The sequence below is a fragment of the Scomber japonicus genome, chromosome 11 (assembly GCF_027409825.1).
Source record: "Scomber japonicus isolate fScoJap1 chromosome 11, fScoJap1.pri, whole genome shotgun sequence".
In the NCBI taxonomy this organism is placed as follows: Eukaryota; Metazoa; Chordata; class Actinopteri; order Scombriformes; family Scombridae; genus Scomber; species Scomber japonicus.
The window spans coordinates 1,866,407-1,878,336 of NC_070588.1; the positions used below are offsets into that span (position 1 = coordinate 1,866,407).

At 50.8% G+C, this 11,930-nt stretch overlaps 1 protein-coding gene across 1 annotated transcript in view; it reads right to left on the reverse strand.

Moving 5' to 3' along the window:
* Window positions 1-1,706: 1,706 nt before the first annotated feature.
* Window positions 1,707-11,930, reverse strand: part of LOC128368292 (ribosomal RNA processing protein 1 homolog B-like) — a 10,962-nt gene continuing 738 nt past the window's right edge. Inside the window, exons 2-5 of the mRNA XM_053329082.1 lie at window positions 11,113-11,924; window positions 9,024-9,188; window positions 7,211-7,277; window positions 1,707-2,093 (exon numbers count right to left, since the gene is read on the reverse strand). Of these exons, the coding sequence (XP_053185057.1) occupies window positions 1,882-2,093; window positions 7,211-7,277; window positions 9,024-9,188; window positions 11,113-11,924 (1,256 nt within the window). The 3' untranslated portion in view covers window positions 1,707-1,881. The remainder of the gene's footprint in view (window positions 2,094-7,210; window positions 7,278-9,023; window positions 9,189-11,112; window positions 11,925-11,930) is intronic.

Here is an 11,930-nt window from a genome sequence, read left to right on the forward strand (position 1 = left end):
AAACAAAAACAGGCTCATTTAGCCCCGCCTACTGCTCCTACTGCAAATTGCCAGAATCCACCGTGGCCGGAAAAAAAGACCCAATCAGAGCCAGGATTGTATCTGATGGAGTGTCTGACAGCTGTCAATCACTGCTCACGCACACAGGCCCCTCCCCTTTCCACCTCAGCTCGATCAAGAGTGTAGTTCATGTATTACTGATTCATGCGCCATGTTGTTTACCTGGCCTCTTCAATCGCGTACCGTCCATAGACTGTATATAAGAATTGACCTGTCAATCACGACGTAGCCACGCCCCCAATGCATACCCTGCAGGTTTGATGGTTTGGTATCAAATTAACGTTTTAAAAGCCTTTTTCCTTACAGGCATCTTGGACTGCGCATGCGCAATACTTCACGACAGTCTTCATTTACGGCAGCGAGACGTCATCTTACACTCACAGCAGAGACAGCAGTTTGCTCACAGTCAACTTTCCCAGATCATGCCACAATTTTGGATAAAGAATTACAAAATATATGTACACAAAGTAGTATAAACTGCTGATCATGTGTTTTAAAATGTCTCTGTTGAAAATGACTTCCAAGTGTCGCAAAAAACGTGACCGCATAGGACCAGCAAGATGATTGGAGCAACGGCACCGTAAGAGGCGGGACATGTGCAAACACCGGCCATCTTGGCGTTACGAAGCTTCCCTATGCATTTCAATGGGCGATTTTGTCTCCTCTTATTATAATGTCTCTGACAGGAACTCCCCGCCTGGTACCGTCGCGCGCACGTCAGCCTCCTCTGGGGGAGGGGCTTTGGCGGAAGGGCAGGAGTGCAGCGGAGAGGGAGGGGGAGGGATCTGAAAGTTGTACTTCTTCATATTTGACGCCTCTCTCTCCTCAAAGTTACCAACTGCAGCTTTAAGTAATCAAGTAATTACCTTACACCGTCAGATGATGAGAAATGTGCTTGTTGCTTACTGCATGGTAGCGAAGAGCACGTTGCTCCTCCCCATAGAAAAACAAGGCACAGCCAGCACAGAGGGGTTTTACTGCTGATCATGTGGGGGCACATTCAGGGCTGCATTTCATACGGTTGACCACAGGATCTTGCTCAGTCGCCCCAGGAAGAGGACCCTTTGTTGGTTCATATCTCAACCCCAAAACCTGAGGTGTGCCACAAGGCTCAGACTTTGGTCCATTACTGTTTTCAATACACACTTCCACTCGGGGGGATTATTCATAAATATAAAATACATTTTCACTTTTCTTAAAACTTTTACGGCAGATACTTTAACTACATTTTGTTGCTAATACGTTCTCATGCAGGATTTTTTCATTGTTGTATTGAACATCTCTTCCATCACTGGTAAATAGAGATGGAAAAATATGGAGGATCTAAAAATGGGCTTTGCGATGTTTCATCAGGAAGGGAAGACCTTTCTTAGACCTCAAGCACACTTTAGTTACCGACAATGTGAACATAATCTTAGTTAACAAGCTACGCAGTTGTACATGTATACCATTCATTGTTGTCTTTGCGTTAATAGAATTTTACTCAAGTTATTCAAAAATGCAAACTTGTTCAATTTACTTTCTCTTCTTAAATGCATAAAAACTTTTTCCCCCAAAATATAATTTCCTCACATTCAAAACTGTTCCTGTCTGTAATATGTGATGGATTGAATTCAGTCACACAAACACAAACTGTGTAACTTGGAAAAACTGAAATCGAGTAACTTTATTAAAATGTCACTCAAAGAGACAAATCGCATCTGATAAACATAAAAAATACTTCTTTATATCTCTCCAAAACAGGATGTTTTAAACCAGTCTGTTACGAAAGAGTTCAGAGAGCTTCACGTCTGCATCTGCAGTCCGTCAAAACGCGGGGTCTCAGAAGAAGTCGGCCGCGGTCATTCTGCGTTTCGGCGTGCTCTTTGGAGTCGTCACGCTCTTCTTCCTGTTGGGTGTTTTTTTGACGCTGGAGGAACGTAGTGTGGGAGGAGACTTTAAGACCCCACACTTGGGTTTCTGCTGGGGGTCAAAGGGCACTCGTGACGACCCGTCCGGACTCACCAGCAGGCTGCGATCAGTCTTCCTAAACTCTGCACAGATGGAAAAAAGCAGCATGTCAGACAGAATGAACATTAATAATAATAATAATAATAATAATAATAATACATTTTATTTGATGGCGCCTTTCAAGTCACCCAAGGTCACCTTACAAAGAATAACAGAATAAAGCAAACATTAAAACCAGACATCCAACTAAAGAAAAGGAGGAGGGGCTGTAGCCACGGAGGAGGGGCTGTAGGCACAGAGGAGGGGCCGTAGTCACAGAGGAGGGGCCGTAGTCACAGAGGAGGGGCTGTAGCCAAAGGAGGAGGGGCTGTAGTTATTGAGGAGGAGGGGCCGTAGTCATGGAGGAGGGGCTGTAGTCACAGAGGAGGGGCCGTAGTCACGGGGGAGGGGCTGTAGTCACAGAGGAGGGGCCGTAGTCACGGAGGAGGGGCCGTAGTCACGGAGGAGGGGCCGTAGCCACGGAGGAGGGGCTGTAGCCACGGAGGAGGAGGGGCTGTAGTTATTGAGGAGGGGCTGTAGCCACAGAGGAGGAGGGGCTGTAGTTATTGAGGAGGGGCTGTAGTTATTGAGGAGGAGGGGCTGTAGTTATTGAGGAGGGGCTGTAGTCACGGAGGAGGAGGGGCTGTAGTTATTGAGGAGGAGGGGCTGTAGCCACAGAGGAGGAGGGGCTGTAGTTATTGAGGAGGAGGGGCTGCAGTTATTGAGGAGGAGGGGCTGCAGTTATTGAGGAGGAGGGGCTGTAGCCACAGAGGAGGAGGGGCTGTAGCCACAGAGGAGGAGGGGCTGCAGTTATTGAGGAGGAGGGGCTGTAGTTATTGAGGAGGGGCTGTAGCCACCGAGGAGGAGGGGCTGTATTTATTGAGGAGGGGCTGTAGTTATTGAGGAGGGGCTGTAGCCACCGAGGAGGAGGGGCTGTATTTATTGAGGAGGGGCTGTAGCCACGGAGGAGGAGGGGCTGTAGTTATTGAGGAGGAGGGGGGCTGTAGTTATTGAGGAGGAGGGGGGGGCTGTAGTTATTGAGGAGGAGGGGCTGTAGTCACTGAGGAGGAGGGGCTGTAGTTATTGAAGAGGAGGGGCTGTAGTTATTGAGGAGGAGGGGCTGTAGTTATTGAGGAGGAGGGGCTGTAGTTATTGAGGAGGAGGGGCTGTAGCCACGGAGGAGGAGGGGCTGTAGTTATTGAGGAGGAGGGGCTGTAGTTATTGAGGAGGAGGGGGGGGCTGTAGTTATTGAGGAGGAGGGGCTGTAGTCACTGAGGAGGAGGGGCTGTAGTTATTGAAGAGGAGGGGCTGTAGTTATTGAGGAGGAGGGGCTGTAGTTATTGAGGAGGAGGGGCTGTAGCCACGGAGGAGGAGGGGCTGTAGCCACGGAGGAGGAGGGGCTGTAGTTATTGAGGAGGGGCTGTAGTTATTGAGGAGGAGGGGCTGTAGTCACGGAGGAGGAGGGGCTGTAGCCACGGAGGAGGAGGGGCTGTAGTTATTGAGGAGGAGGGGCTGTAGCCACGGAGGAGGAGGGGCTGTAGTTATTGAGGAGGAGGGGCTGTAGCCACGGAGGAGGAGGGGCTGTAGTTATTGAGGAGGAGGGGCTGTAGCCACGGAGGAGGAGGGGCTGTAGTTATTGAGGAGGAGGGGCTGTAGTTATTGAGGAGGAGGGGCTGTAGCCACGGAGGAGGAGGGGCTGTAGTTATTGAGGAGGAGGGGCTGTAGCCACGGAGGAGGAGGGGCTGTAGTTATTGAGGAGGAGGGGCTGTAGTTATTGAGGAGGAGGGGCTGTAGTTATTGAGGAGGAGGGGCTGTAGTTATTGAGGAGGAGGGGCTGTAGCCACGGAGGAGGAGGGGCTGTAGTTATTGAGGAGGAGGGGCTGTAGCCACGGAGGAGGAGGGGCTGTAGTTATTGAGGAGGAGGGGCTGTAGTTATTGAGGAGGAGGGGCTGTAGTTATTGAGGAGGAGGGGCTGTAGTTATTGAGGAGGAGGGGCTGTAGTTATTGAGGAGGAGGGGCTGTAGCCTGAAATAATTGACTAATTTTAGTGTAGTCTTAGTCTTAGTTTGAATGTTTCAGGAATGAGGAGGAAAGTCTTGATTAGTAGAAGCTGTAAAGGATGAAATAATGCCGACACTGTGTTTGGTACTAACTACTAACTAAAACAATTTCCACCGGGTCCATCAGCGGCGCGTTACAGCTGCTCCGCGGTCACCGGAGCTGATCGGTGTCTCTATAATCAATGAGAGTGTCTCCACCAGCAGCTCTCCGCTCAGCAGCTATCAATCTGCAGCATTTCTATTTCTGACGGAGCTGTTTCTAACTCACGACAAGCTCAACAGAGCAGATCGCACCAGACAGGAAGTCCGACACTGAATCGGCATAATAAAACTTCCGTCTTTCAAAATAAAACAACCCGTGCAGCCTCCCGATCGTATTTCAGCAACAAACAGGAATAAACCAGACAGATAAAGACTCCATCTAGCTACGTAGCTACTGACACATGACATCAGCACAAACATCTTGAGCAAGTTAACAAAGCCGGGCCATTTAGTTGAGCTGCTACTACAGTAATTACGGTAGACTAGCTACTACAGTAATTACGGTAGACTAAAGGCACTCGTTGGGATTTGATTGGGCTGCCGTAATTACTGTATTAATAGTGCAACTTAATTTTAAAGTCAGATTTCTCTCCCAGAGCTCCGCTGCTGTAACGCTCCCGGTGTGAGTCGACGCCGAGCAGAGGAAATTAAAACAGAGCTGATTTTATCTGCTGTTCACTTCAGTTTTAGTTAGTTTTGCTTTGTTCATTGTAGTTTTTATTTGATTTCAGTTAATTAAATTATTTTGTCACTGCTAGTGTTCCTACCCTCACCTCTGGTCATGAGCTTTAGGTAGTGACCGAAAGAACAAGATGGCGGGTACAAGCGGCTGAAATGAGCTTCCTCCGTAGGCTGGCTGGGCTCTCCCTTAGAGATAGGGTGAGAAGCTCAGTTATCCGGAGGGAGCTCGGAGTAGACCCGCTGCTCCTCCGCGTCGAGAGGAGCCAGATGAGGAGGCTCGGGCATCTAATCAGGATGCCTCCCGGACGCCTCCCTGGTGAGGTGTTCAGGGCCCGTCCCACCGGTAGGAGACCCAGGACACGCTGGAGAGACTATGTCTCTCGGCTGGCCTGGGAACGCCTCGGGATCCCCCGGGAAGAGCTGGACGAAGTGGCTGGGGAGAGGGAAGTCTGGGCTTCCTGCTTAGGCTGCTGCCCCTGTGACCCGACCCCGGATAAAGCGGAAGAGGACGAGAGACGAGAGAGAGACTGCTAGTGATCGTTTTAGTGAACTATAATAACCCTGCTCCACATCTACATTTGATCCTTTCATTTTGTCCCCCGTCTGTATTTAATGTCTTCAGACTCGCAGCTGGTCCGGACCAAAGAGCACAGCTTTTATTTATAGTTGACTTCACGTTCACACTGAATTACTGCAAACAAGACGAGAGGTGTCAACATGAAGGCACACCAGCTGACAGGTCACTCACTGATTGGACAGTTTCGGTGACATCATCCCGCTAATTCATGAGCCTGCTGTGATTTTAATTATCTTCTTCTTTGGTGCAACAAAAAGAAAATGTGTGGAAAATGGGGCAGAAATAACGACCGACGGACAAAAGATGACGATCGTGATGATGTGTTGAATATTACGGGCTGGATTCACACTGTGTGGTTGCTTAGTTTGAGCTGCATGCCTGTTACCGTGGTTACCAAATAAACGAGTCATTATAAAATGGTCTTTCCATTCACAGTTGCAGCTTTGGGGTTTGAATTTGTACAAAAGCTAACGACTATTTTCACTGTTAACTATTTTAAAAGATATAATTGTGATTCATTGGTGTGAAAAATGTCCGTCACACAATTTACAGACAATAATCTCCAAAATACCACAACTCAGAACGAAGATATTCAACTTTACCGTAACAAAAATAAAAATAAAGAATGTTTGGGGAAATTTCCTTTAAAAAAAAAAAGAAAAAAAAGTAACATGACGATTAATCTTCAGTCGATCCTCCTGCTGCTCCTCCTCTCCCTTCTCCCCCTCCTCCTGCTGCTCCTCCTCTCCCTTCTCCCCCTCCTCCTGCTGCTCCTCTCCCTTCTCCTCCTCCCCCTTCTCCTGCTCCTCCTCTCCCTTCTCCTCCTGCTGCTCCTCCTCCCCCTTCTCTTCCTCCTACTGCTCCCCCTTCTCCTGCTCCTCTCCCTTCTCCTCCTCCTACTGCTCCCCCTTCTCCTGCTCCTCTCCCTTCTCCTCCTCCCGCTGCTCCTCTCCCTTCTCCTCCTCCTACTGCTGCTCCCCCTTCTCCTGCTCCACCTCTCCCTTCTCCTCCTCCTTCTCCTCGTCCTCCTTCTCTTCCTCCTACTGCTCCCCCTTCTCCTGCTCCTCCTCCCGCTGCTCTTCTCCCTTCTCCTCCTCCTACTGCTCCCCCTTCTCCTGCTCCACCTCTCCCTTCTCCTCCTCCTCCTTCTCCTCGTCCTCCTGCTCCACCTCTCCCTTCTCCTCCTCCTCCTCCTCGTCCTCCTTCTCTTCCTCCTACTGCTCCCCCTTCTCCTGCTCCTCCTCCTGCTGCTCCTCTCCCTTCTCCTCCTCCTCCTCCCGCTGCTCCTCTCCCTTCTCCTCCTGCTGCTCCTCCTCTCCCGTCTTCTCCTCCTCCCCCTTCTCTTCCTCCTACTGCTCCCCCTTCTCCTCCTCCTGCTGCTCCTCTCCCTTCTCCTCCTCCTGCTGCTCCTCTCCCTTCTCCTCCTCCTGCTGCTCCTCCTCTCCTGTCTCCTCCTCCTCCCCCTTCTCTTCCTCCTCTTGCTCCTAGTGCTCCCCTTCCTCCTCCCCCTTCTCCTCCTCCTGCTGCTCCTCCTCCTCTCCCTTCTCCTGCTGCTCCTCCTCCTCTCCTTTCTCCTGCTGCTCCTCCTCTCCCTTCTCCTTCTCCTGCTCCTCCTCCTCTCCCTTCTCCTGCTTCTCCTCCTCCTCTCCCTTCTCCTGCTTCTCCTCCTCCTCCTCTCCCTCCTCCTGCTCCTCTCCCTTCTCCTGCTTCTCCTCCTCCTCTCCCTCCTCCTCCTCTTCCTCTTCCTACTTATAAATATTAAATAATGCCTTTTAAAGTGAAGTGTATGTTAGTTTCTTACCAGCTGTTTTATTATTCTTCAGGCCAAACGTCACTTTCTTAGACTCTGATTTGGGAGTTTGGCTCTTCTGTGAAATCAGAACAAACAAAAGAGTCAGACGATAAATAGGGTCAAAATGATTTACTGCAACATGACGAGGAGAAGGAGGAGCAGGAGGAGAAGGGGGAGGAGGAGGAGATGCAGGAGGAGGGGGAGTAGTAGGAGGAAGAGAAGGGGGAGGAGGAGGAAAAGGGAGAGGAGGAGCAGCAGGAGAAGGGAGAGGAGCAGCAGGAGGAGGAGAAGGGAGAGGAGCAGCAGGAGGAGGAGAAGGGAGAGGAGCAGCAGGAGGAGGAGAAGGGGGAGGAGGAGCAGTAAGAGGAGAAGGGAGAGGAGCAGCAGGAGGAGGAGAAGGGGGAGGAGGAGCAGCAGGAGGAGGAGCAGGAGAAGGCAGAGGAGGAAGAGAAGCAGGAGGAGGAGGAGCAGTAGGAGGAAGAGAAGGGGGAGTAAGAGCAGCAGGAGAACGGGGAGGAGGAGGAGAAGGGAGAGGAGGAGCAGTAGGAGGAAGAGAAGAGGGAGTAAGAGCAGCAGGAGAAGGAGGAGGAGCAGGAGGAGGAGGAGGAGAAGGGGGAGCACTAGGAGCAAGAAGAGGAGAAGCAGGAAGAGGAGGAGGACGGGGAGGAAGAAGAGCAGGAGGAGAAGGGGGAGGAGGAGCAGCAGGAGAACAGGGAGGAGAAGGGAGAGGAGGAGCAGCAGGAGGAGGAGAAGGGGGAGGGGGAGCACTAGGAGGAAGAGAAGGTGGAGTAAGAGCAGCAGGAGAACGGGGAGGAGGAGGAGAAAGGAGAGGGGGAGCACTAGGAGGAGGAGGAGGGGGAGCACTAGGAGGAGGAGAAGGGAGAGGAGGAGCAGGAGAAGGGGGAGGAGGAGAAGCAGGAGGAGGAGGAGCAGTAGGAGGAAGAGAAGGTGGAGTAAGAGCAGCAGGAGAACGGGAAGGAGGAGGAGAAAGGAGAGGGGGAGCAGCAGGAGGAGGGGGAGCACTAGGAGGAGGAGGAGAAGCAGGAGGAGGAGGAGCAGTAGGAGGAAGAGAAGGGGGAGTAAGAGCAGCAGGAGGAGGAGAAGGAGGAGGAGCAACAGGAGGAGGAGGGGGAGCACTAGGAGCAAGAGGAGGAGAAGCAGGAAGAGGAGGGGGAGGAAGAAGAGCAGGAGGAGAAGGGAGAGGAGGAGCAGCAGGAGGAGGAGAAGGGGGAGTAAGAGCAGCAGGAGAACGGGGAGGAGGAGAAAGGAGAGGGGGAGCACTAGGAGGAGGAGAAGAGGGAGTAAGAGCAGCAGCAGGAGGAGGAGGGGGAGCACTAGGAGGAGGAGAAGAGGGAGTAAGAGCAGCAGCAGGAGGAGGAGGGGGAGCACTAGGAGGAGGAGAAGGGAGAGGAGGAGCAGGAGAAGGGAGAGGAGGAGGAGAAGGGGGAGGAGGAGGAGCAGTAGGAGGAAGAGAAGGGGGAGTAAGAGCAGCAGGAGAATGGGGAGGAGGAGGAGGAGGAGAAGGGAGAGGAGGAGGAGCAGGAGGAGGAGGAGCAGGAGGAGGAGGAGGAGGAGGAGGAGGAGGAGCAGCAGGAGGAGGAGGAGGAGGAGGAGAAGGGAGAGGAGGAGCAGCAGGAGGAGGAGGAGGAGGAGGAGGAGGAGCAGCAGCAGCAGCAGCAGCAGGAGAAGGGGGACTATTATATGTTAATAATCTGGCCCACATCAGATCAAATTGGGCTGTTCCTGATGAAGCAGTTAATTAAATCAGCTGTTGACTCTGTTGCCCACGGTAACGGATTGATTGATTGATTGATTGACCAACCTTCTTTTTGGTAGAAGGGGTGCCGGGGCTTCTTTTAGTCTTGCAGAACAGCGGCTTGGGGACGGCGGCTTTGCTCTGAAAGGTGACAAAGTCTGATCCTGAGGGAGTCTTCGTCTTCTTTTGGGTCTTTTTAGAGCTCAGAGGTGTCGACAGCTCCTCCACCTCCTGCAGGAGAAAAACAGACAGAAAATTAACTATTATTCTGATGATGGATTCATGGGTTTGACTGATCGATTCCAGCCTGGTTCACCTCTAAGACAGTACACTGAGACGTCATTTTGACTTTTGGGAAACACTGATCAACATTCTTCCTAGGGCTCCACTGATACTGGTTATTTGAGTCTGATACTGATATTAGGGAGTAAAAGAGTTCTGATATTCTCATATATACAGAATATGTACACAAATACACATTTATTGCAATGGTCACCAGAATGTGGATACCAAACATTTCGGACAAATGATGGAGGGATGATTTTGCACTTGTAGTGTAAAATGTAGGTGATAATTACTAATAATGAGCAATGTTTTTTCCTCTGCCAACCAGCTCTTCGCTCCTCCTGCCAACTTAACCACCATGGGATCCTATTCAGAGTGGCCTACTCTATCTCCCATTAACTATGCAATCTTCATTCTTGTTTATTTATTATATTAATGCACTTTGTAGTCACGTTCATATTTATTCTTCTTTATTCTTTATCTTTGCACTAAATGCCACCTGATTTGTATTGTTTGATGTGCTGTTGTTGTGTTATATGTGCCTTGTAAGGAGGCCTTGAGTGCTTTGAAAGGTGCCTTTAAATAAAATGCATTAATGTTGTATCTGTTAAACTTGATTGTTGACCATCGTATGCTAAAGATGATCACATCTGAAGGCATTATGTTAAATGAAGTATGTGATTCTGCAACTACTAACTGAAGAAGTACTTTATGATTGTATGAAATGTATGAAGTATGAAAATCACAATATATGTGATTAAATATAATTTGCATTATTATCATTGTTATCATTATTATTGAAAACGAATGCAGTAAGAACAAGTAACAGGTCAAGATTGAACTTGAATTGAACTGTGTCAGATCTGCTGAGCAAGCAGCAGCTGTGTGGGACAAAAAACAAGACTCAAGGCCTTATAAGGGGACGCACCTGCAAGCTGGGCATCGCTAAGAAAGGGCGCCAAACAGTGACTCTGGGCTCTTGGGTTGGGTACCGAGGTCGGCATCATTGTGGAGCAGAACACAGTTTTTTATTCTGTGCTCGTGGCTGCAGTTCCACCAGACCATAAATCTCATGAACATCATTATAGCTACTAAACTCAGTCACAGCGTCTTTAATTTTTTTGTTGGACTGCACATTAAGGATCGGCCGATAATCTGCATTTTTATGATAATCTGCATCGGCTGTTTTTTCCACCGATAACCAATAAAATAAGTTTATTTTAAAAGACGCTCCTTTGGCTCTTATGCAGCCGTCTCTCTCTGCCTGAAGTCTCCACTCTGGGCTGTGTGACTATGTCCCGCCTACAGAGCACACTGATTGGCTGCACGGCACAAGTGACAGCCAATCAACACTGCAGCTTCTAGATGCAGAGCCACAGACAAGAGAGGAGAGGAGAGGAGGAGAGGAGAGGGGAGGAGGAGGAGAGGAGGAGAGGGGAGGAGAGGAGGAGAGGAGAGGAGGAGTGGAGAGGAGAGGAGAGGAGAGGAGAGGAGGAGAGGAGAGGAGAGGAGAGGGGAAGAGGAGAGGAGAGGAGAGAGGAGAGGAGAGGAGAGGAGAGGGGAAGAGGAGAGGAGAGGACAGGAGAGGAGAGGAGAGGAGAGGAGAGGAGAGGAGAGGAGAGGAGAGGAGGAGAGGAGAGGAGAGGAGAGGAGAGGAGAGGGGAAGAGGAGAGGAGAGAGGAGAGGAGAGGAGAGGAAAGGGGAAGAGGAGAGGAGGAGAGGAGAGGAGAGGAGAGGAGAGGAGAGGAGAGGAGAGGAGAGGAGAGGAGAGGAGAGGGGAAGAGGAGAGGAGAGGAGAGGAGAGGAGAGGAAAGGGGAAGAGGAGAGGAGGAGAGGAGGAGAGGATAGTTTCAGGCCATTTTAAACTCACCGCTTCTTCTTCTTCTGCGAGGCCGTTGATCGCCGCCTCGACCTCGTCCTCCTCGTACTCAAACGTGACGGGAATCTTCTTCTTCTTCTTCTTGGCTGGTTTGGCGGAGGAAGCGGCCGCCTTGGTTTCCTCCTCGTCGCCGCCGCTGCCGACCTCCTCTGCTGCTGCAGGCGTCTGACTCTTCTTCTTCTTCTTCGCTGGTGTCGCTTGTGTTACCTCGGTGGTTTCTGTTGATTCTTTGAGATTCTTTTTCCTTTTCTTCTTCAGTGGTGTTGCTGCACTTTGATCTGCGGCGGCTGAAGACTCGACGGTCGTATCGTCGGGCTTCTGATCCGTTCCCTCCTCCTGCGTGCTCGCCTGCTTCTTCTTCGTCTTCTTTTTAAGCGGCGTCGCGGCAGTTTCTTGAGATGCTGCTTCTTCTTCTTCTCCTGGACTCACCTGAGATCCAACCTCAGCTTCCTCCATCTTCTTCTGGCCTTTCTTCTTCTTCTTGGCGGGGGTCGTGGCTTCAGTCTCAGGTGTGATCTCTTCTTCTGGACTCACCTGTGACTCGTCCTCAATCTCAGCTTTCAGCCCCTCCCCCTCCTCCTTCTTCTTCTTCTTCTTCTTTTTCTTCTTCCCTGAGGTGGCACCATCAGCTTCAGAAGACACCTCTGTCTCAGCTGTTGCTTCTACTGCCTGGATAACATCAGTCTGCTGCTCCTCCGCCACCTCTGGTTGGTCCTCGTCTGTGACAGTCACCGCCGGCTGTTTCTTCACCTCCACCAGCAGCAGAGTTTCTGACTCGCCCTCCGCTGTCGCCGCTTCTGTCACTTTAA